Raw genomic sequence first — 26100 nt, forward strand, 5'->3', positions numbered from 1 at the left:
TTTCTCACTTCCCTGTTGTGGACCCTGGCTGACATTCTGTCCAAAATTGGAAGGGTGGGAAAAAAGTGGTAGGATTCCCCTTAAAACTAGAGTACTGAAGGATGTGAGAAGTCCTTTGAGAAGTAAGAATTATCATATAAATTTAATAGTCAACGTACATAGAAAAGAAGAAAAAGGGAAAAAAGGAAAAATTAAAAAAAAAAAGGAAAGGAAAAGGAACAGGAAAAGGATCAGTACCAGGAACAGGGAAAGGGACAGAAAAAAAGGAAAAAGAAAAAGGAATAAAGAAAAAGAAAAAGGAAAAAGAAAAAGGAAAAGGAAGGGAAAAAAAAACAGAAAAATGAAAAGAAAGGAAGAAAGAGAGAAAAAGGAAAAAGAAAAAAAAAGTTAAAGCTGATTATCTCTAGCCCTGCTGCAGAAAAAAGTACTGCTGGGGGTGGGATGTGTGTGGAACTATGTTTTAGATGGCCTCCAAAGATGAGCACTAGATGATTGATGATTTATATTTCAAAGCTTCTCTGATGGACTTCTTGTATCTGGGTGGTTGAATATGTTGCTATTGTCTGAGGTCTCCTCAACAACTAATCTGATTGGAAGCAAAGGACTGCATGTCCTTGCCATGATCAAGGGACATAATGAGGTAAGACACTGTTAAGCAACATTGCTGAAGCAGCGGATGTCACAGGCACTGCCAAAGTCCCACAGCATGGAAATGCCTCCCCCTGTCTAGTAGCCTACGCCTCCTCAGGAGAACTGAACTTTTCAGCACAGATAGGAAGGTACTCAGAAAACCATTTCCAATGAAGATAGCTTGACTGAATGCAAGAAAAGTTAAAAGTTGCAGAGAAAATAACATAATTCATAATGTCATGCTACTGTTATAAGAAATGTGGAATGATGGGAAAATTGTTTAGCAAGAATTTTGAAGAATCAGGAAAACCTGAAATGCAAAGAATAAATTCAGACTTATGGTAAAGAGTAGTAACAGTAGTGAGTAAAGAATTATAATTCAATGTTGAAAAGATCTGCCTTTGAGTTTTCAGGCTAAGCAAATATATAAATTCTTTATTATTTTATATATGTTGTTTATGTAGTAGTCCTCTAAGGAAGGCATTCTTATAACTGTCTAATTTTTCAGGTGTTTTTATAGATGGGGACAGAAGTGAGCCACCAAACACAGTCTCACTACATCTCACTACAGTGTGCAATGCATGCTGCACACTAGGTGCAAGACAAATTGAATTACTCATGGATCACCAAAGTCCTGGAAATGCAAGCCTCAGTCTCAGTCTAACAGCCACAGGATGAAAAAGGTATTGAAAATAAAAATCCAGTACAGACCAGGCCTTCAAGTTGCCACTAATAAGATCCTCACAATCTTTCCACTACTGACAGATGCACAGTGCCCAGACAGGACCTCACAATAACTTGCCCAGTCATGAATGTGAATAATTGATAGCAGAGAAGCACAGAAGTCATCCTCATGATAACATGGGCTCAGTGCTCTGACATCAGTGCTTGCTCCCTTTCTCTGGCCCTCAGGGCAGACAAATAGAATTACAGAATATCTTAAGTTGGAAGAGACCCACGATGAGGACCATGGAGTCCAACTCCCCATTCATTGCAGGGCTAACTAAATTTAAACCATACCACTGAGAACATTGTCTAGACTTTCTGAACTCTGACAGGCTTGGTGCTGTGGTCACGTCTCCAAGGCACCTGTTCCAGTAATTGACCACCCTCAACATGAAGAACGTTTTCCTAATGTCCAGTCAGATCTTCCCCTGAATTCCATTTTCTCATCTCTTGTCACTGGTCACCAGAGAGATGAGATCAACAGCTCTGTCTCTGCTGCTCTCCTTGAGGAAGATGTAGACTGTGGTGAGGTTATGTCTCAATCTTCTTCAGGCTGAACAAGTCAAGTGACCTCAGCCAGTCCTTGCAAGCTTTGTCCTCAAAGCATCTCACCATCTTGGTCACTGTCCTCTGGACGCACTCTAGAAGTTTGATGTCCCTCTTATACTGAGATGCCCACAACTGCACACAGGGCCTGAGGTTCAGCCAGTGCAACACAGATTATCACCTACCCTGACCCATCAGCTATGCTATGCACCCTAGGAGATGATTGCACCTTTTGACTGCTAAGGCCCAGTGCTGGCTAATACTCAAATTGCCATCAAATCAGTTCCCCAGGTCTTTTTTTCCATGGGGCTGCTTTCTAGCCCCTTACCCCCCAGCTGGTATGTATAACCAAGACTGCCCTGTGCCAGGTGGAGAATATGGCACTTGTTAAATTTCATACAGAATCATATAGAACCATAGAATCATAGAATTAATCAGGCTGGAAGAGACCTCCAAGATCATCCAGGCCAACCTATCCTCCAGCCCTATCCAATCAACTAGACCACGGCACTAAGTGCCTCATTCAGTCTTTTCTTGAACACCTCCAGGGGCAATGACTCCACCACCTCCCTGGGCAGCCCATTCCAATGGGAAATCACTCTCTGTGTCAAGAACTTCCTCCTAACATCGAGCCTATAACTCCTCCAGCACAACTTGAGACTGTGTCCCCTTGTTCTGTTGCTGGTTGCCTGGGAGAAGAGGCCAACCCCCACCTCACTACAATGTCCCTTCAGGTAGTTGTAGACAGCAATGAGGTCTGCCCTGAGCCTCCTCTTCTCAAGGCTAGCTGACCAGCCCTCTAGTCTCAGAAGATGTCTTTGTACAGCCTCTATACGCTGGAGAGAGTCCAAAGCTCCTCCATGTTTGGTATCATTACCCAAAGTCTTATGGATTTATCTGTCTCTGTGCTGTCCAGAAGGGCATTGTGAGAGACAGTGTAGATTTCACTAGAATCTCAAAACACATCTACTTGCTTCCCTCAGTTAAATAGATGGGTAACTTTGTTGCAAAAGGCAATTAGGTTGGATAAACAGGACTCTTCCCTCATGAACCCATGCTTGCTATGTCCAGTAACTTCATTGTCTTTCAAGTGTTTTTCAGTGCCTTCCAGAATAAGCTTCTCCATAATTCTATCAGGCTCTGAAGTGAGACTGGCAGGCCTGTAATTACCACAGTCTTCCTCCCTATCCTTCTTGAAAATTAGGAAAAATATTTACCAACTTCCAGTCAACTGCCACCTCTCCAGGCTCCCAAGACCATTGAAAAGTAAAGAAAAGAGGCCCTACAGTAATATCAGGCAGCTCCTTCATTACCTCAGGAGGAATTCCATCAGGTCTCAGAGATAGCCATAAGGGCATGTGGCAACAGGACAAGGAGCAATGGACTTAAACTAGAGCAGGGTAGACTTAGATTGGACATCACAAAGTTGTTCTTTACTGTGAGGGTGGTGAGACACTGGAAAGGGTTGCCCAGAGAGGCTGTGGATGTCTCATTCCTGGAAGTATTTAAGACCAGGCTAGATGAGACTTTGAGCAACCTAGTCTACTGGGAGGTGTCCCAGCCCATGGCAATGAGGCCAGAAGTAGATCTTTAAGGTCTCTTCCAACTCAAGCTACTCTATGATTCAGTGATCATCCTCTCAACCAGGGTCTTCCTGCATAGCACTCCAGGAGTCTCAGTGTTTGCCTAAATGGTTCCCCTGCAAGAGCTGTCATCTGTTCTGCAGAGGATGTGCACTCTTCCCTTAAGTGGCAGGTTAATTTGTTTTAAAAAAATAAAACACATATGGACAATTATAGCAGGAATGTAAATGGACTATTATTTGTGCTTTAAAGATAGACAAATGGATTAATAATTAATCACATGCTCTTTTCTGGAAAAACCTGATAGAAGTGCAATGGTTTGGGTGTTACCTGCCCCCCCCCCCCTTAAGAAAATCACCCAGACTAGGCTTAGATGGCTGGAAGTTAAAGAATGAAGCTATATTTACATCTTAGCACAATATACAAGCATATATATACCAATATATAAAAATATATACAAATTAAAAGTAACACAGAAACACAATACCCCTCCCAGAAACAATCAAAGTCTCCAGGAGGGCTCCTGACCCAAAACCCCTTCCCCCCTCCCTCTTTCCCTCCCTTCAGAAACAACCAGCTCAACCCATGTATATCTCATGTGATAAGTCTGGAGATCTGAGGTGAGATGTCAAAAGACAACAAGGAGGTTAGAGGAAAAAGGGGTTAGGTGGATTAGAGAGTTAACGGCAGAGTCAGCCAGAGACCAGACTGACAGAAAAGAAGGCACATCTCCAAGAGAGAGCTAAGAAGTGTGTGAGCAGTGTCTGTCTTATCTATATTTTGACTAGTTGCATTTCTCAGCAGAAAACTGAGTGATATAGATTACTGTTGTTTTTGTCTTTCTTCTCACAGGTAAGGATTTAATCTCTCTCAGTAAAAATCAGCCTCAAACCAGCACACAGAAGCCTTCCAGTACCTGAAGGAGGCCTATAAGAAGGCTGCAGAGGCACTGTTTACAAAGGCCTGCATTAATAGGATGAGGGGCAATGGTTTCAAACTAGAGAAGAGCACATTTAGATTGGATGTTAGAACAAAATTTTTACCACGAGGGTGATGGAACATTAGAACAAACTGCCCAAAGAGGTAGTTAAGGTCCCATCCCTGGAGATGTTCAGGATCAGGCCCAATAAAGCTCTAAGCAACCTGATCTAGTGGAGGATGTCAAAGCTTGCTGCAGAGGAGTTTGGCTAGATGGCATTTTATGGTGCCTTCTAATCCAAACCACCCTATTATTCCATAATAAAACAAACAAACAAAAAGAAAAAAAAAAGCAAGCAAGCAAAAAAAAAAAAAATCAAAAACCCACAAATGAAAACCCCCACCCACTCCCTAAACAAACAAAAACCTCCACCCACCTCCTAAACAAAAACCCAAACCCACCCCCTAAACAAACAAATAACAACAAAACCTCACAAAACGCCAGTTTCTCAAATAGAAATTTTATTTTTCTTTAGCCTCTGCACTCTTTAACTCTCTACAACTCAAGATGCCTGATATTTATTTTTCTTAAAAGCTCCAAAAGATATTTTTTAAGGGTAAGAATATTTCTGAGAGTAATAAAGGATGGAATTTGCGCTCCCCTGAAACCTTCCACTTCTCTCGTCCCTTCTGCCATTCCTCCTTTCATTTTGCAAACAGCTGGTGCTTTTAGGCACATTTTCCCACTCTGCAGGGAGATCAAACATAAGCATTTGTTTTCACACAGAGAAATACAGATGTCTAAAATCTAAATAACACAGAAGTTGCATGTGGCATCACAATATATATATATTGTGAAATTGTATTTTTTTTTCCATGGGGAAGAGGAGAAGTGGGGAAGAGAGAGAGGTCCTGAAACACTGTGGAGCAAAGGGATGAATATCTGACTTCTTTCAAGAGATACTGACACAGAGTGCTCAGCCATTATCATTTTAGGAATAGGGCTGTTGCTAAGCAACATTTCACATAATCTTGCTCAGCTTTTGTATCTGAAGAAAATTGAGGCAAGGAAAAGTTTGGAAAGCTAATGAGGAAAAAATAGTTTCAATGCAGAACAATCAATAATGCACTTGACCAGAAAATAAACTATTAATGAGGACAGAGAAACCAAAGCTACTTACAGATACTTAAAAGCAAATTTATTACTATCAGGTATGTTTAATTGCTTCCATACTGTTTTCTCTTTATGTCCATGTGCTTTAAGGATAACATTTTATGATAGCATAACTGAATGGGTAGATTCAGGGAAACCAGTGGATGTAGTCTACCTTGACCTTAGCAAGGCCTTTGACACTGTTTCCCATGATATTTTAGTGAGCAAGCTGAGAAAATGTGGGATAGAAGAGCAGACAGTGAGGTGGGTTAGGAACTGGTTACAAGATGGAGTTCAGAGGGTGGTGATCAATGGTGCCAGGTCCAGCTGGAGAGCTGTGACTAGTGGTGTTCCCCAGGGACCAGTGCTGGGCAAGTCCTGTTCAACATCTTCATCAATGCCATTGATGAGGGCACAGAGCATCTGGGAGGCTTGGCTGATACAGCTGAAGGCTGTGAGGCCATCCAGAGAGACCTGGACAGACTGGAGAGCTGGCCACAGAGGAAGCAGATGAAGTTCAACGAGGACAAGTGCAGAGTCCTGCATCTGCGGAGGAATAACTGCACCAGTCCAGGCTGGGAGGTGATCTGCTGGAAAGTAGCCCTGTGGAGAGGGCCCTGGGGGTCCTGGTGGCTAACAAGTTAACCATGGCACAGCAATGTGTCCTTGTGGCCACGAAGGCCAATGCCATCCTGGGTTGTATTAGGAAGAGTGTGTCCATCCCCTTCTACTCTGCCCTGGTGAGACCTCATCTTGAATACTGTGTTCAGTTTTGGGCCCCCTAGTTTAAGAGGGACAGGGATCTGCTGGAGAGGGTCCAGCGGATGGCTGTGAGGATGATGGAGGGGACTGGAGGGCATGGCTTATGAGGAGAAGCTGAGGGACTTGGGGCTTCTTAGTCTGGAGAGAAGAAGACTTAGAGGGGATTTGATAAATAAGTATCTGAAGGCTGGCCAGGAAGGGGGGGACAGGCTCTGCTCACTTGCTCCCTGCGATGGGTGTAAACTTCAGCACAAGAGGTTCTGCCTCAAACACGAGGGTGAACTTCTTTAGTGCAAGGGTCCCAGAGCACTGGAATAGGCTTCCCAGAGAGGTTGTGAGGTCTCCTTCTCTGGAGACTTTCAAGGCCTGTCTGGATGAGCTCCTCTGTGATCTGTGTTAGATAGTATTGTCCTGCTCTGGCAGGGGGTTGGACTTGATGATCTCCTTGGGTCCCTTCCAACCCCTAACATCCTGTGATCTTGTGAGTACTGCTTCCTTGGGAGTGATTGCTGTAACACACACAAACCTACCTGCTCAGTAAGTTTTAACAGTAGAGTAAATAATAAGAGTAGTTCTTTTACTTTATACAATTTGAGTATTCAATAAACACTACACAGCCTACACAAGCACTGGGAAAACAAGTGCTATCACTTCCCCATTTTGCATGGGTGCTTGCAATAAAAGCTTAAAGCAGGGAATAATTCTGAGAGACCTTTTAGAGTCAATAACCATGCATTAAGTACATACTACTGTGTCTGGTGTACTACATACACAGTGACTGGCAAAGCACATGGAGACACTAATGTTATTTTCATCTTCAATTCAGTGATAATAGTATCAAGCCTGATCATATTATTCCTGCTCAGATTCTTGAAGAATCTAGCCTGGCATTCATGAAAAGTGTTTTGTGTTTGTAACTTATAAAAAATCACAGGTCAGATGATTAGCTGCAGTTATTAGCACTACCAATTGTAAAGTGCAATATCAATTCCTGTTTTTTTTTAATTGGTTTTGTGGTGACAGTAACTTTTTAGATGCTAGTGAGATGGCTGTGTTCTTTCTGCTGACTTACATCAGTTACTGTAATGGAGTAATGTGACATCAGAATAGTAAATGCAGCTTGACTGGCAAGGTCTTTTATCTTAGAAGACCAAACACAATTCATAAGGTAAAGGAAGGCAAAAATGGAGAACCAAATTTTATTGATCCAAGGAATGCTATTTAAGCACATACTGAAACAAAATCTCTACCATGCTTTGGCAGACAACCTGACCAGAAATAAAACACGGAAAAGTAAACATGGGTGGTCATTAATCGTTACTGTAAGCTTACTAAGAAGAAAGCAGGGGGGGAAAAAAAAGAAAAAAAGAGGTCACATAATAATTGCTTTAGTCTTCCTGTGTAGAAGATTTCAGCAGAGCTTGATTTTTTTTTCCCATACAGACCTGCTTTTGGAAAAAAGAAAAATCAAGAATCTTACTCCCCAACCCAGTAGGTGTTCCCTCTTCATAGTGTGCCTTTTAAGTTTTTAGGTTTGATGGACATGATCTAGCCTACTTTCTCAGAAGGAATAACTGAAGGAGAAGTCTTGGGACATTAGTGATCATTAAGAATGCTGAACTGCAATCAATCTTATTTGTCAAGTTTGCCATGAGCCTCCCTGTCTGCGTAACAAAGTCTAAGACATCTTATTAAATGCATGAGCCATCACTATACTACAAACAATTCAATATCAGATTAAAGTGATGATAATGAACACATTAATCTCATTTGCTGTCAGCTGCATGGCAGAATCATCATTCTGTGGCACAGAAGTGTAAGGCTGGCTTTTCTTGCTGTTCTCTGTCTTTGCTCAGTTTGATTGCTGCTGTTAGTGGCTTGCTGGTAGGGATGAACAGAATGGGAAAGACTTGTGTTGTAAAGTTGAATGATAGGATCAGTGCAAAATGTTCATTGCTGAACATTTTACATTCCTTTCTTCTGGAAAGAGGAAAGTGTATTTCTATCATGTCTTGCCAAATTTAAAACGTCTGTGGCTGCCATCCTTCTGTTTTCTCAGCACCTTCATGCGCTTCCTTGGCTAGTTTTAACCCAGGAACACGATCCCTGCTTCTCTGTATATCAGCATATGATTTTTCCTCAGCTCAAAGGTTTTCTTGGTTTGTCTTTGTAGCACAATATTCCAGGAGCTATTCAAAGGTAACTTATGTAAAAATTAAACTCAGATTTCCTTTTAGGTCTATCAGCATTTAGTGGGAGTCAAAATCTCAGATTTATCTTTTTGCTCTTTGTATGCAAACTATTCTGACATCATAGCTCCTTTGTGGTACAATCCTTAAATAGAAACTTTAGCCTTTGTTAAAGAAGGCATCGTCTCCTCTTAATTGCATCTGTAAAGGAGGTTATTATCTGCTTTTGATAAAAGAATTGTTAAACAATTGCTAGATGACTAATTCTTTGCCTTATTGATGAAACTGGTTACTTAAGAAGAAGTTAATTCACCCTGATATATTTGTGTATCTCGTAGCCACAAAAAAAGGGTAGAGTTCATGGGAATCACAAATTATTTTACCAGGGATTTTCTTTATGGTAAACTGACCCTTGCTGTACAAGTCCACTTGCACAATGTAAATTCAGTTTCCTCAGGCAGTATGGCAATCTGAGCAACAGTGCATGAAAATACTCTGGCAGAGTAAGAAAACAGGGTTCAAAATCATCCTTATGCTGAATTACTCTGAAATGCAAACTGCTAACTGCAGCAATTAGCAGTGTTTATATTCAAGGGACAGGTCTCAGGTAATGTCATTTTGGGGAACAGAATGGTTTGTAGTGTGTGTACACCATTGGCAACAATCACGGAACCACAGAATGTCAGGGGCTGCAAAAGTACCTCGAAAGCTCATCCAGTCCAATTCCCCTGCCAGAGCAGAGCAAGATCACATACACCAGATCACACAGGAATGTGGCCAGCTGGGTTTTTAATACCTCCAGAGAGGGAGACTCCCCTGGGCAGCCTGTTCCAGTCTTCTGTCACCCTCATAGTGAAAAAATTCTTCCTCATGGTCAAATGAAACTTCCCGTGCCTCAGCTTCCACTCATTGCCCTTTGTCCTGTCATCAGGAATCACAGAGAAGAGCCTGGCTCCGTCCTCCTGGCACTCACTCTTTCTGTATTTATAAACACTGATGAAGTCATCTCTCGGTCTCCTCTTCTCCAAGCTAGAGCCCCAGCTCCCTCAGCCTCTCCTTGTAAAAGTGATGTTCCATTGCCTTAATCACCATTGTTGCTCTGCACTGGACTCTCTCAAGCAGTTCTATGTCCCTCTTGAACTGAGGGCCCCATAACTGGACACAGTACTCCAGATGTGACCTCACCAGGGCAAGAGTAGAGGGGCAGGAGAAACTCTCTTGACCTACTCCCCACAGCCCTTCTAATACACCTCAGAATGGCATTGGTTCTCCTGTTCACAAGAACACACTGCTGGCTCATGGTCAACTTCTCATCAGTTAGGACCCCCAGGTTATTTTCCCCTTTGCTGTCTTCCAACAGGTCAGTCCCCAACCTATCCTGATCCCTGGAGTTGTTCTTTCCCAGGTGCAAGACTCTACACCTGCCCCTGTTGAATATCATTCAGTTTCTCCCTGCCTAGCCCTCCAGCCTGTCCAAGTCTCACTGAATGGCAGCACAGCCTTGTGGTGTGGCAGCCACTCCACCCAGTTTGGTGTCATCAGCCAACCTACTGATAGTGTTCTCTGTGCCCTCATCCAGGTCACTGATGAATATATTGAACAGAACTGGTCCCAGTACTGACTCCTGTGGGACTCCATTAGCTACAGGCTTCCAATTAGACTCCATCCCACTGACCACAACTCTCTGACTTCTTTCCTTCAACCAGTTCCAAAGTCATCTCACTACCTGACCATCCAGACCACACTGCCTCAGTTTAGCCAGAAGGATGCCGTGGGAGACAGTGTCAGATGCCTTACTGAAATTAAGATAAATCACATCCATTCCTCTACCATCATCAATCTATCTAGTTATGTTCTCATAAAAGGCTATCAGGTTGGTCAAACATGACTTCCCCTTGGTGAAACTCTGCTGACTGCTCCTAATGCCCCCCTTGTCCTTGATATGCCTTAGCACAGCTCCAAGGATAAGCTGCTCCATTACCTTTCTAGAGATGGAGGTGAGGCTGACTGGTCTGTCATTACCTGGGTCTTCCTTCTTGCCCTTTTTGAAGATTTGAGTGATGTTTTTCCTCCTTCAGTCCACAGGCATCTCTCCTGTCCCCCATGACTTAAGATGGTTGCCTGGCAATGACCTGTGCCAGCTCCCTCAGAAGCTGTGAGTGCATTCCATCGAGACCCATGGACTTGTGGATGTCCAGATTACTCAGCTGTTCCTTAACTCAGTCCTCATCAACCAAGGAAGACTCCTCTGTAATGCTTTCCTCTGGTGCCTCAGGTGTCATCGGCTCCTGAGGACAGTCTCCAGCAGCACAGATGGAGATGAACAAGGCATTTAGTAACTCCACCTTCTTTGTGTCTTCTGTCACCAGGGCACCCACCTCATTCAGCAGAGAGCCTGCAGTGCCTCTAACATTAGCTTTTCCTGCAATTTATTTGAAGAAGCTCTTTCTGTTATCCTTGACCTTATTTTACCTCAGAAGCCAAAGAATAATAGTGTTCAGTAGAATAACACACACCTGACAAGGCACATCGGCAGTTAGTAAGCATTCAACCTATGTCACCAAGACTTCACAGTATCTGCACCAAACCTGGTCAAATAAGAAGCTCTTGGTTGTTTCTCTTGTCTTATTCAGTTGTCCCTCTTGGTATAATGACAGTTTTCAATATTAAGCAAGTAGTCTTATTAGACAAATGAGTATCAGAATTATTCCCATTTTCCCTTTTGTTTAAATAACTTAGTGTGACTGTTATGATGGTGTTTTCTGATATTTTCTGTATAATTGTTTATAAATGCCTAGTTGAAAAGTATTTTTTTCTTGTGTTTTTTTACACTTTGGAAATGTATGCAAAATTCAGGTTATTGACTAGTGTTAGCTCGAAGTTATTTTTTACTGTATTTCTGAGGTGGGCCAATTAAGAGCCTTTACAATCTGATATTTCCATCTCAAATGTTACAGCATGATGAGGACAGTGAGTGAGACGGCTGAGAAAGAAGAAGGATGTGCCTCAGAAGAAATATCCTCTGTGGTATTCCGTATGCATCCAAAACTCATGGCTCCAGGACAGCACCAAGTAGCCTGAAGAGCCATGTGCTATAGATATGAAAACATAGTCCTGTCAGTGAGATCTTTGCCTCCCAGTATGACTCAGCCTCCTGCACATATAAAGAGGGTAATTTACTGGTCATTGCACTACTGGGCAACTGAACTTGTTTCAACCATCAGCTCAACTATGCTATGTGACTTTGGCTACTCACAGCACATTCATCTGACATAATTACAAAGAAACTGCTTTGGATGCTGATTTTATGCTAGTCTTTAATAAACTTTACCTAGTTCTGATTTAAGAAAGAGAAAATTCAAAACAATTAAAAACATTACAAACATACTAATCATTATCTTCTCTGCAGACAGAACAACTTTGATGAACTAATTATCATTATGATGTCCCAGCCCAGAGAAGTCCTTCAGAAAATGCTTTAGAAATGCAAAACTATACATATTTTTATATATATTATACATCTCCTTACTTCTTGTCTTGCTCCTTATTCATGTTTTGATTTTTTTATGAATATGCACACTTCTGCATAAATTTCTGTATTTCATCCTATAAATATATTTCAGTCTATTTTTGTAATTAAGTTTCAATGTCAGATGGAGAATCAGATGCAGTAAAGATGTTCTCTTGTGACAAACAACTGGATGCCTAACAGCTTTTTCTCAACCGTCCAATGACAATCTCATCCTAAATAATCAATGTTCTACAGCTGGCTGTAGCAATAGATGCATTCTAACATCCTTTTTTTTTTTTTTTTTCTTTGAAGGCAAAAAAAACCCAAACTGTTTAAGCAGCCTTGGACCAAGAGTCTCTCAGAGTGAAATGGAAACAAACAATTTCCTTCACTTTCATTGCTGTGTTTAGTGCTAGAACGTAAAAGCCAAAAAGATTTCCAGTAGAGTTGCTGTAAGGATGTTATATGATGAGGCAGATTACTATCAGATGGTTTAAAACAGTTATAATTGTTTATATCTTGAGTTGTGGTCTGAAGAATCCAAATCAAAAATCTGTTTGCGTTGCAGTGGAAATTTGTGCTTCCATACAGTGACTAAGTTGTAAGTGTCAGTCAAATCTACTCAGGACCAATTTCCATCCTGAATGACTTTCATAAAGTCCCTGTCTTTATGACTTCAAAGTGGTTTCCTGGCATTACTGCATAGGGTGACCATTCACAATAACTCAACACAACAGCAGCTGCATTGCAGGCAAGCAGCTGGACTCCTTGGCCAGCATCCCCAGAAGCCATCCCCAGCAGAAGCCACAGCAACCTCTCTCCCATCCCCTTGCAAGAGCTTTGCTATTGACAAGATGCAGGTTTTTTAGTACACATCTGTGTGCTGGATGTCTGGGTACTGAAAATGAGAAACTAATGGCACTAATTAGAGCTCAGCACACCACAGACAGCTGCACTGTGTGTTTTCCCACATGGCCTTGCCAATATTCCTCAGTTCTGGCCTGTCTTACTCCTCCTTTTCTGGTCCCATGTTACTGCTAACCTCTGCTTCCTGTCAGTCATGTCAAGCACTGTTGCCAAATTTTTGTAGTTTAATAGTGCAAATGCTAGCTAAATGGAGAAGTCAGGGATCACCATCATTAACTTACTGTGTGCTTTTGATTCAGGCCTCCAGAAACAGAAGGTTATTGGTGATTCACCTCAAAAAGAAAGGTATCCCAGTGGCCTACTTCTCTTCCTTTTTAAATCCTCCTCTCTATTTATACTACGTTAATTTACAATTGTGTGAATTCTTGGAAAAACCTTTCCTTACTTGCCTACTAGTTAGCTTTTCTGGTTTTTTCTTTCCCCTGAACTGAAAAATACTGCATACATAACTAAGGAACTTTTTCTTCACCATACATATTCAGTAACTTGACACAAGATATAAACTACTCATACTATTGATAGTTCACAAACTGATATCTGAATTTCAGCAGGGCCTCTTGAAGCATTTGCTAGGGGAAATCTCATGGGACAAGGAACTAGAAGGTAAAGTGACCCAAAAACGGTTGGCTAACATTCAAAGACCACTTCTTCCAAGCTCCAGAGCATATCAATGAGTAGGAAATTGAGATAGGGAGCCAGGAGACCTGCATGGTTAAATAGAGAACTCCTGATCAAACTTAAGTGGAAGAGGAGAGTTTATAGAGACTGGAGCAAGAGGCTGGCCACTTAGGAGCAGCATAAGACTGCTGTCAAAGAATGCCAGGAGGTAGCTAGGAAAGCTGAGGCCTCCTTGGAACTGAGCTTTGCAAGAGAAGTCAAGGACAACAGAAAGGGCTTCTTCAAATACACTGAAGAAAAAACTAAAACTAGAAGCAATGTAGCCCCATTGAAGAACGAAGTGGGTGGCACAGTAATAGAAGACACGAGAAGGTGGAGTTCCTGTCTATACTTCTGGTGACTGTCCTGAGGACCCCCATAGCCCTCAGGCCCCTGAGGAAGTCAGGATAAAGGAGTTGTCTCCCTTGGTTGATGACGACTGGATCAGGGAGCAGTTGGTCAACCTGGACATCCATAAATCCATGAGTCCTGATGGGATGCACACGTGGGTGCCGAGGGAACTGGTGCGTGATAGTTTGAAGCTAGCTGGAAAGTTTTGATGAGAAGAACTAGATTACAGGCTGCAAAAGAGAAACAATAGTGATGTCTACTTCACTCATAGGCTTGCTGAGATGTATAAGAACAAGAATGTAAATATAGATAAGACAGCCAGACACCTGGACAGCTGCATGATTTTTGGGAAACTCAGTTGGAGGCAAGCTCAGAGGCAGTGCCCTTCCTCCAGGTAGACAGTAGGGTGAAACTTCCTCACACCAGCTGAGCTTAGTGGCTTACATGTTCAGATGGCAGAGAGGCTTCACAATGTACACTCCTGCTACCATGCCCCAGCCAAGTGTCAGGACTTTGAATGACAAGAAAATATTTCCTTCACTTCACTGTCATGTTTGATGTTAGAACGAAAAAGTCAAAATGGTTTCCAGGACTTCTGCTTGCCCTGCTTTGCAGCTTAAAAAGTCATAGGTTGCATTATTCCATTAAATATGTTCCAGGTACTTCAGAGAATGATAAAGTGAGGCTTTGTCTTGCTTTGCCAGCCTTCTGTGTGTTATTTCCATGGACTTCTTAGCACAACTGAGAAGGAAGAAAGCAATCTCTCCAAATATTTGTCCCTGATGATCCTGCTTTAGCCTCTCTTGGACAGGATGCTAGATCCATTCTAACTTTGTACTTGCCCTAGAAGACTTTGGCCAGAACAATGCCTTTTGAAGCCTTGGAGATGTATTTGCTGGTTTGGAGGGAATCAAGATGTCCTGTCCTGGCAAAGACCCTATCCCAGTTTGATTTGAATGTTCACACTGATGCTTTACTGAATTTCTGGGTTAGTTAGAAATATTATTTTAAAGTAGGAAATTGAGAATATATATAAGGAAAAAGTGCTATAATCTCCGAAACTTATTCTGATGAGATTTTCAGAGTAGTCTTGTAGTCTCAGGAAACTTGTCATGAATCTAATCTTTTATCCTACCTTCTAGGAATAGGAATACCTGGATCACAAAAAGCAGATGTCTTCAAAATGCACTCTACTGAGTCAATGTTTAGTTTCTCCCTAGGGAGAATAGAAGGCTATGATATGGCCTCTGACAGAAATGTGGGGCAAAGTTTCTTTCCTTGTGGGGCTAAATGCAGTCTTTGAACAGAGCTTTTCTAATTTAATCCAAACTGCTATGCTTATTATTCTCATATGAAAATCTTTGGGGGAAAAAAAACAAAAGGTTAATTTTAGTATACTAAGACTGACTCCATTTCTGTTCCCAGAAAGGGCAAGTGACTTATATTGGATTAGTGGCAACACATTAATTCCCTCCAATGCATCCTCAGAGTGCTCTGAGGCAGGGATCAGCAGAACTGCCACCTTAGACTTCCAGCAGGCAGACATTGGCATCTTATAGAAACTGCTATAGTCCACTCAGAGGCAGTTCTGAAGGGCCAAGGAGTCAAAGAAGGGTGGGCATTATTCAAGAAACAATGGAGGCAGAAAGGAGGCTCAGGGGAGGCCTCAGTGCTCTCCAGAACTAAATGAAATCAGGTTGCAGTGAGGCCAGATTTGGTCTCATGTTCCACGAGGGAAGGTTTAGACTGGATACTGCAGGGAATCTCTTACCAGAAACAGATATCAAGCACTGGAACAGCCTGCCCAGTGAAGAAATGGTTGAATCTTCACCACTGGTGGTGTTTAAAAGGTGTTTAGATGCTATACTAAGGGACATGTTTTAGCAGCAGACCCAATAGTGTGAGTGGTTGGATTTAAAGACCTCAAGCGTGTTTTCCAAACACACAAATTACTTTATTTCTTCTGACACAGTAAGATAGTACAATTAATTTTTGCAAGTGTGAAATGAAGAAGCAGAAAGCTGAGAGAGAAGTTTTGCTACCCTTATATGAAAAGGGTGAAGCCTGTTTGTAGGTGCCATCCAGTTCATATGCACATGTGTACGTGAACACACCTGAAACTTCCAGCTGGGAATGTTGTCCATGTGTTTGCTTCTCTCATGCTACTTTCTAACATTTGAGCATACTCTGTTTGGTTTTGTTGTTTTGTTTTCTTTTCCCTAGAGACTCATCTCTCTCTGGACTAGTGCAGAATTAGGAGAGTTAAATCAGCAGGTGAATGAATTCTGGAAAAAAGAGATAATGTGGAGATGTTAGTAGTAAGAAATTCAGACAGCAGTTTTGCAGTGAATCTTTGTCACATTGCTTATCTGAATCTCCAAATGACCAAGTCTGGTGGGCATGAGGTGTCAGAGCTGCTTCTGGTTTTCCCCAGAACCTCAGTGCTGGTGAAGGGAACAGTAAAAAAAAAGTTTAACAATTCCATTGGAAAAGATCACTTTAAGCTAGACAAGAAGATGTGACAGATTTTGAAAGTAGAACACAACTGGGCTTGCTTTGCACTATTCCAATCCAAGGCTATTTCTGTTTATTAGAAAGAGATGAGAAACCTTACATCAGCATTTCCACAGATAGGTGCTGGAGAACCTTGACAAGGTACCGTAGAAAACTGCCATGTAGAAGCAAAGGATCTGTTGTTCCTTCAAGCTGCTTTCAACTTTTCCCATCACACAGCAAGGCTGTCCATCTAAGACATAGAATTGTTTTACTGAAAGCCTTTCCTAGTGAGCAAATCATTGCCTAACAACTCAACATTGAATTGCCACACTTTGCTCTGCAGTACCTAATGGGCCTTCCAACCCTTAGTATCCTGTGACCTGCTTCAGACTAATAGTGAAGAATGGACACACAAATAAAAAGGCTCACTAAAACAATTCCTGCATTTCCTCCTCACATGTATTTATTGGGGGACCAGAGTTAAACACAAATATACAGGAAAATGTCTTTGCTGGTCACATACTCTGTGCTGTGTGGGATCACCAGAGCCATTTGCATTTTTCAACTCCTTTCACACACTACTATTTAAAGGTAGGTAAACTGGAGTTCAGGGATTTGCAGCTACTGTCTACCAGAAAACCTCAGCCATGAGTGCTGACCTAAAGGTATGTGTCCACTGTAACAATTAAAGAAATAAAAACAGGTTAAGGAAAAAAAAAAACCCACAAAACTTTTTTTCCATATTGTGTTAAATTGAAGTAATTTTCAATACAGAAAAGATAAAAAGGCCCTAGCTACACGAGAATTGCGTAATGGCTCTAATACTTACTTAGAAGATTTACACATCTTTGACCAAGGCTAGTGAAAACTTTTCCAAGTTTTCAGTTTTGTGATGGTAACCATACCTTAGAAATATCCTATTGCCATTACAACTTCATTTGCTTGAGCAGGCAGATTTCTCTGCTCACTCAAGTGCTGCTCCATCACTTTTCTGTAAAAGGCCATGCAGATGCCTTCTCTTTGCAGAGATATCAAAAAGCCTGACTAGTATCCATTCCTTGCATGTCAGTAGTATCTAGAACTAAACAAATGTGTTGTTTGTTTGTACACTTAAACCAATCTGTAGGTCACTACAAGTCCTTCACACTCAGAAACAGTGGAATAGTAAAGCACTTCTTTGGCCAATTCAGACAGTTTTCACAAGTTATTTTATGAAAGAAGTCAAAATGTCCTGAGGAATCTGAACTTCTTTCTTTGAAATACAACTGTTGGGTTTATTCCCACTTCCAACACTCATGACTGCAGACTTGGGAGATTTCCAGCTACCCACATGAATATTGTCTACATATGTATGTCTACATGAGCTATAGTGCAGCATATACAGTGTGAGTGTTACCTGAACAGAGATGTGGGATCAAGATGCACATCCAGCCTTTACATGCCGACTAGATGCGATGGGCCCAAAGCAATGTAACTCACAGCCTCTTCTGAAGCTACACAGGGCTCCAGCAACAGGACCACTCTTAAAACAATTGTGTGAAGAGTTAGTGAGTTTTTCTGAAGTGGTGCTAAAACTCATCTACAGCACAAACATGTAGAACAACCCTAAAATTCATGCTTTACAGCTGTTACAAGATCCTGTAACATGCTCTGCCTCATACTTTACAAAACTAATCCCAGCTACAATTAACACATTTCTTCCTTGCTCCACATACTTAGGCCCTAGGCTTCATGTTATGAGCATTATCTTGTGCTTTTCATACCTTTTTTCAAAGGTCTACTCTCATTATAGCAATTCTGTTGTAATAACCTTGCAGAGAGAAAGTTTTTTCCACACATGATTTTAAAGGAAAATCAATATTACGTAAATGAAAAGTAGACACAGAAGAGGCTTTTATTCCACTTATGTTAGTCAAAATGGGTTAAATTTGGAAGCTATGGCATTTTGTCAAGACATTAGCCACCAAAATTGAAAAACAAGACAGGGATTGCACCTTATATATTGAAGTGGTGGAACAGCATATTTCATCTGTATAGGAGACCTCTTATGGCTCTGTGTCTTGCACTTTTTTGGACATGAAGATTAAATAAAGTCAGTCTCTGGTCCAGCTCTAGACAAAGAAAATTTCTTTAAAATTACTTCCTGAAGAAATCAAAACATTATTCATGCACAGAGAAAATAAAAAAGTATAGATAGATTTTTTTTTTTAAATAAACATTTAAAATATATAAAGAATAATCCCCAAGTTATCATTCTTACTTCTAATAGAAGAGGAATTAGCAGGTAGAAGTAGGCCATTCCAGAAAGCCAGTGGCACCAGGACCAGCTCTGACACAGTGACCAGCTGTGCCTCCTTAGTAATGGCTGACTGTGCCTCTTTAAAAGTGGCTGACTTGTCTTTGTCTCACCCCATGGGACTCTCACAACTGCTTATATTAACTGCCTGTTTATCTTTCTCCAGCTGCTCCTGACCTTGATTTAATCTTATCTCAGTTTGAGAAGTTTGGCTTCTCCGCCATCTGCGCAGAGCACAGGAATATCTTCATGAAGTGGTATTATGTGATCTTCCTGCACGCAAAGCTGCAAATGGCCCAATTACTAAAATTACAAGGACCAGAATTAAATATAAAAGGCATATAACTACTTCTTTTATAAGTCTTATCACTGCTCTCTACAAACTGTGCTGCACTCACAGGAAGAACCAGCTCCATTAAATCATAGGAGACATTCAGAATAGGATTTCTGTAATCAGTAGAATTACAGCCCATCCAACCAAAACAATAATCACCAAACTTCACAAATGCAGACTTTACCTTTCTCCATATTGGACAAAATGACAACCAGCCAATCTTCGCAATTAACCCTTACAGGAAAAAAAAAGGGTGTGATGGTAGCACACAGGGTAAAATCGGGTAAAAAAAGAACCACACTACTGATAAAACTTTCATCTTAATTTCCGGAATTAATTAGCAATAAATCAACTCAAGCTAGCACCCACTGGCATCAAATCTATGATGTGGGTTAGGAACTGTCCCCTCACCACTATTTGAAATTTACCAGACCAGCTCAGATTCAGATGGCTTAGAAGATGAAGCTGTATTAACAGCAGGGCAAACTTTACAAGGATGCATACATATATGTATATATGTACATATATATATATATATATATATATGTGCACACAATATTTATAAGTACTTAGAAGTATTTCTAATTATATACAAATTAGAAATAATACAGAAATCTAACCCCCCTCCTGGACAAAGAAACTGCCCATAAGGGCTCAGAGATACTCCACTCTTTCTCCTTCTCAGACAGAGAACAAAGCAAACAAGTCAACAAAGCTTATGTTAGTTGTTAGTGGGGGGATTAGAGTGGAGATATTAGGGCAGATCAAAGGAGAAAGAAATAGGGCAATGTCCCAAGAAAAAAGTGAGGAAGATTGTTTAGATATTAGCTTTTTATCTATCTCGGCAAACCAATGACTGATATAGACATCATCGTTAGTTTATTTTCACAGCCAATGATATAACTTCTGCCATTAAAATATTCCAATTAGTCTCAAACCAGCACAGGTGATACAGACATCTTAGCAGCAGAGTACAGAGGACACCTACACCCCAAGTACCATCTGGACAGCTATGCTGTGGCATATCGCCACACAGGTCCTACGTGGCAGCTTCCAGTTCAGATGCCTACAGCTCTACACTGGCATCCTGGAGGGCATAGACTTTTCTTCCTATTTTTGGAGGAAGGTTGTCATGCACCTCTTCAACACCACATACATGTCAGGCTGGTGCAGAGGGGAGTCCTCATGAGGATGGTGGATTTAATGAGTTACCTATGCTGCTGCCTGGAACAAAAACAGCTCAATCACTTCTTTGGCAATACAAACATGCCCAAGGAGATGGTCTTGTCATAGAAGACTCTTTATCCACCACCCCCACCCCCACCCCCGGCTTTTGTTATTCGGAAGCATTCATTTGGAAAGGAGGGCACTCTGACAAGGCATTAACCATAAAGACTGAAAAATGCGAGAGTGAGAGCACTTCAAATATTGAAGCAATGGAAGAGCATATTCTGTGTCTGTGGTGGACCTTCTTATGCCTCTGTGTCTTGCACTTTTCTGGACATGAAGATTAGAGAAAGTCACTCCCTGGCCAAAACCTTACACAAAGGCATTTTACTTAGAAGTATTTCCTGAAGAAATCAAGACGTGCTGATGCACACAGTCAGTGAAGGACAGAAGTTAGCAAAACAACAGTAAAATGAAAAAGAAACACTTAAAAGATATGAAAAAAACACAACCCAGTGAATACAGGGTTTTTTACTGCTAACACTGGAGGAACTGGCAGCTAGTTGATACAATTAGCAGAGTACATTACGAAAAGTGGTGTATGTAAGATGCATAAGGACCCCCCCCACTGCCAGACATCCCAGCCACAGCCCCTCTTGCAGCATCTGGTGCAGGATCTGTCTCCCCACAGCAAGGCATTCAGTCAGTTTCAGCAGCAGCAGCCTCAGCGTGAGCTCACAGGAGGGCTGTACTATGGGTGTGTAGAGAGAGGGGGCCAGTCACAGACAGAGCTGTGCCTCCGCAGGTGTCTGTCACCACCTGGACAGTGAAAGTCTTTGGCTTTTCCATGCCATCCACTCCTTCTGGCATCTTTCCTCTGTGCAGAGTTGTAAACAAATGTTGTGCTTGAGCAGGTGCTGCATCTGTGTCTGTGCTTAACTGTGATGGGAAAGGCAGGCAGAGAGAGCTGACTGCTAAGCTGCCACAGAGTCGGGCTGAGCATGCTGGCAGAAGAGCTGATGTGGTGGGCTGTGTTTTCAGTGATTCTGGAACTAAGGCTGTCCCAACATGTCCCCATGCTCCTGCCATGCAGCACTTGTCATAAATTCTATTCCCATCTAGTTTTGCACTTGGCCTTGTCCGGACAGGAAATGTGAAGTGCATTTCCTTGGAGACTCCTGGGAAGCCATACGAAAAGCAAGGCCTTGGAGCCCTACAGCACTACTTTTGGGCAGTGCCAGCCAGGTGTCAAGAGCTCTGATCCATGTGGCATTGATTCTGTGCGTGCCACGCTCTGGAGAACAGTGCCCTGGTGACAGCTGTTTGGCAGTAGAGGTGCTCTGCAGGAAGAGCACAGCCACGACCACAGTCACAGTGGCCAGCACCAGGGCAGACTATTCCATCTCCGGGGATGGCATCTCAAGGGGCACCCACACGTCCAGGGTTCATGTCACCTCACCTGAAATGCCACAAGGCTTTGTGGGATCTTCTTGTCTGCCAGGTAAGGTGACTCCCAGAGCACTCTGTGCTCCAGGCTGTGCTTCCAGAGGGTAGGGGTCAGGGTTCTGCCTGCCTTGGGTGGCTGTGAGTCACTGAGCTGGGCCAAGGCTGCAGTGGGCCAGTGCCCAGTTGGCATGGCAGCTCCAGCTGACATTATGACGTCACAGTGGGAGGGTGGCTATAAAAGCCGCAGCAGGCATCAGTGTGTCAGTAGTGCTTGGGCTAATGGTGAGTGTGGGTGCAGAGAGGGGAGGCTGGAGGGAGGGCCCAGGCAGAGAGCTGGGTCCCTGGTGGGTGTGGGCTAGGAGGCCTCACTCTGCGCTGAGAGGCCAGGTGCTCACAGGAGCACTTTGAGCTGGGTGCTGCCAAGACTGGGGTTGGGTGCAGGCCCTTGGTGCAACCTAAGTGCCTGCAGCCCTTGGCTGCTACCTGTGCCCAGTTCCTAACAGCTTCTGTGCCTGCTCTCCACCACTAACTCACTCCTTCCCAGCCCCACTGAATCCTTTCTCTCCCTTCTGCTGCAGGCCATGGATGCTACAAAATTTGTTGCTTTGCTTCTGCAAGGCCTCGTCCTGTTCTCAGTGAAGGTTCATGAGGAGCTGGATGAGACCACCTGGCAGCGCATGCAAGAGCGTGAGAATGAGATGGACCAGGAGATGGTTCATATGATGCAGGAGATGGAAAGAAGAAGCCAACTGCACTGGAAGCTGGTGTCCATGCTCCTTCAGCAGTGGCCTGAGGAGCATGGAATGATGGCCTGGGGAGCTGTGCTCTTTGCTGCCACTGCTGCAGTCTTTGTCCTCCTCTTTTGGCTCTGCTGCTGGCTGAGGAGAAAGAGCCCTGATCCAGACTCTGTCTGCTTCAGGAAGATCTCAGACGCCAGCACATATCTGGCAGAGGAAGAGGATGAAGAGGAGGAAGAAGGCGATGTAGAAGGTCTGAAAGATGTGAAGCAAGTAGAAAGGAGTGCTGCCCGGCACCTCCGGTGGCCAGTGCAGAAAATGATCTCCAGGAGCCGGGAGGTGAAGCGAATGGTGAATGACCTCCTTCAAGTCCTGCAAGAGCGTCTGTCAAAGAATTCATTACCAGTGCTGCAGCCTGCCATTGGTGTTGGCAGTGCCTTTGAAGGCTGGTGTCCCTATGAGGAGGACTACATTGTCTACCACCTCCTTGTGCCCATGAAGCCACCCCGTGGGCATGTCTTCTCCCTGGAGCTTGAAACAACAGAGACTCCAGCTAAGGACTGCCGCATCCGTGTGGGTCTGAAATGCACCTGCATTGCACATAGAATCCTACGCTTTGTCCGCAATAGCAAGAGGTGGCTGAGTTGGAGAAAGAAGAAGACACTGAGTCTCCTAGACATCCTCTGTACCCAGTCATACCTGGACGTGGAGAAAGTTACCTGTTGGTTCCAGGGCTTGGTGAAGGAAGCTTGGGTGGCCTTGCCTCAGGCACGTGAATATGAACTGAAGGTGATGTCCTTCAGCCAGCGCTCCTGCCTGCTGCAGTTGATAAGTGAATATCGGGGACCTCTCAATCTTCAGATAATGTTTGGGGTGCAGCAAGGTGATACAGATATCTTCTTCAGCAGTCAGACTGCAGAGGACACCTACACCCCAAGCACAATATGGAAAGAGAGCTATGCTGTGGCAGAGGGCAAGTTCTTCAGGCACATAGCCAGACAGGTCCCACGTGGCAGCTTCCACCTCCGATGCCTATACTTCTGCTCCCACCTCTTGGACGGCACGAACATCACTCCCTATATGTTGAAGACAAGTGTCATGCACCTCCTCAACACCACACCTGTGACAGGCTGGAGGAAATCGAATGGCACCACCCAGGTGGCACATATCCTGAGCTTCCTGAAACGCTGCCTGGAACAGAAACAGCTCAACCACTTCTTCTTTGGCAACAGCAACATGCCCAAGGAGATCACCTTGACCCCACACTTTGAAACATCCGAGCCACTCAATCTCTTGGAGAACCTGGTGGAGAATCCAGCTGCCCATGCCAGGGCAATGAGACAGTTGAAGCAGCTTCAGAAAGAGCTTGCAAAGGGGATATACTAGGGGTACATAAAGAGGCAGTCACGCTGAGAGCTGTGCCGCCATAGATGCGTGTCACCCACGGGACAGTGACTGCCTTTGGTGCTGCCAGAGTACCCATTTCTTTTGGCATCTTTCCTCTGTACAAATGCTGTGCGTGAGTGCATGCTGCTTCTCTGTCTGTGCTTTGCTGTGTTGGGAAAGGTGGGCACAGGGTGCTGACTGCTCAGCTCCCACTGAGTCACAATGAGCACCCTGGCAGCTGAGCTGATGTGGCAGAGGCCCTCCATGGTGCCGCTGGACCCCTGCAAATGCATGAGAATATATAGGAAGATTCCCTGGGGAGCTGCACCTGGACAACTGTCTAAGGCCGGGACTAAAACAATTGTATAAAACTACCTGAGCAATGGCTGCTAAGTAGAGCAACTCCTGCAGAACAACTTCAGGAAGAACAACTCCAGAAGAAGGAGAACTGAACAACTCCACGAAGAACATCCCTGGACCACACAGATGCTGAAGATTTGGACACTGAAAACTCTCTCTCACTTCCTAACGCTCCCTTGCCCTATCTCCCCCTGATGGTGATATAATCCCTGCTCTTTTCCTTCCCTGCTTTTCTCTTTTTCTCCATTGCTCCCTCTCTCTCCCATTCTCTCTCTCTCTGTTTTGTTCAATGTTTATGGTTTAATAAATAGTTGTGTGTTGATATCTGGTCTCACTTGCACCCTAACTTCACAACATAGAAATCCATAAGAACAGATCTTGCTCCTCTGGACACAGATATTGTTAATCTCTGTTCTCTGGACCTTGACAGGGTCCTACAGCATCATCTTTGGGCAGTTCCTGTGAGCTGGGAAGATATTTGATCAGCTTGCTTTCAATTCAAGGCATGCACTCATTCTCTCCCTGCTGCACTTCAGAGAACATCTCACATTGCAATCAGAAGTTCAAGCCCCATACAACACCTTCATTTTGAAACCGGCAAGAGGACAACATGGTTCGAATATCAACAGGTACAATTTCACCCAAGACAGGCAGCAGACCTAGCTTGGGTCAGCTCCTGCTGACTCATGTTGCCTTGCTAGTAAGATATTGGAAGCTTTTGTTATGAGGAGAGGTCCTGCTACACTTCCTAAGGACTAGAAATGCATTTCAGGCCACACATGGGCAAGCACATCCATGGTCTCTTGATTTTGTTCTGTCACTGGATTTCCATCACACTGTTTGCGTACTTTGGGCCAGACCAAGCCTGGTACAAGATCAAAGCCAGATTACAGCATAGTTTCTGCTGTATTGGCTGTTGTCCTGAGAATACCAGCAGCATCTCTCACTGGCAGCTCTTCAGCGCTTCTCTGACCTTGGACGTAGCCTTTCACTCTGCTAAGCTAGAGGCAGAAGAGCCCAAGCCACTCAGCTGTTCCTAGCAGCAGGTTTTCTAACTTCAGTGTATTACAGCATGGGGACCTGTGAAATGAAGAGTGTCACTTGGGAACTGGCTTGTGGCAAAGACTGAAAATACCACTCCCATGATAAGCTGAAGGCTTTCTCATCCTTTATGAGTGAAGCTTCTGATAGAAGTACTTCTTTCCAGAGCACTTCTTTCTATGTCACAACTACTTTGTATTGATACTGAAAGCATCCTGCACAAACTTGCTGCTGACACTGAGCTGCGTGGTGCACTGGACTTACTTAAGGGAAAGGTAGGCTTAAGAAGTGAGTCGGTATCAAGTGCAGGAGGTTCAACAAGTCAAAATGCAAGGTCCTATATCTGGGTCAGGCCAATGCCAGGCACAAATACAGGCTGGGTGCAGTGTGGGTTGAGAGTAGAAGAAGGAGACTTGGGTGTGCTGATTAATGAGAATATTGAGATGAGGCATCAGTGTGGTAATGAGGCCAGAAAGCAAACTGTATACCCTCTTCTACTTTAAGACCATTGCACTTTCTCCTCGCACCACATGACCTTATAAAAAGTCCCCCTCCAGCTTTCCTGTAGGACCCCTTCAAGTACAAGAAGGCTGCCGTATGGTTTCCCCAGGACCTTCTATTCTGTAGGCTGAAAATCTGTACTATCTCAGCCTGCCTTCACAAGAGATGCAATCCAGTCCTCTGATCACTCTCCTCTGGACCTTCTCCTGCAGGCCTATGTCTGTCCTGTGCTGAGGACTTTAGAGCTGCACACAGTACCCCATGTGAGCTGGGTAGAGTGGTAGAATCATCTGTTTTGACCTGCTGGCCATGCTTCTTCTGATGCAGCCCATGGTGTGATTTGCCTTCTGGGCTGCAAGGGCACCTTGCTGCCTCATGTCTAG

At 43.4% G+C, this 26100-nt stretch overlaps 1 protein-coding gene across 1 annotated transcript; it reads left to right on the forward strand.

Moving 5' to 3' along the window:
* Positions 1 to 22273: 22273 nt before the first annotated feature.
* On the forward strand, positions 22274 to 23815 carry LOC135192994 (inositol 1,4,5-trisphosphate receptor-interacting protein-like 1). The gene has a single exon (XM_064176385.1). It carries the CDS (start codon positions 22274 to 22276, stop codon positions 23813 to 23815), a length of 1542 nt encoding a protein of 513 aa, XP_064032455.1.
* The last annotated feature ends 2285 nt before the right edge of the window (positions 23816 to 26100 follow it).

Source organism: Pogoniulus pusillus, chromosome Z (genome assembly GCF_015220805.1).
Source record: "Pogoniulus pusillus isolate bPogPus1 chromosome Z, bPogPus1.pri, whole genome shotgun sequence".
Lineage (NCBI taxonomy): Eukaryota > Metazoa > Chordata > Aves > Piciformes > Lybiidae > Pogoniulus > Pogoniulus pusillus.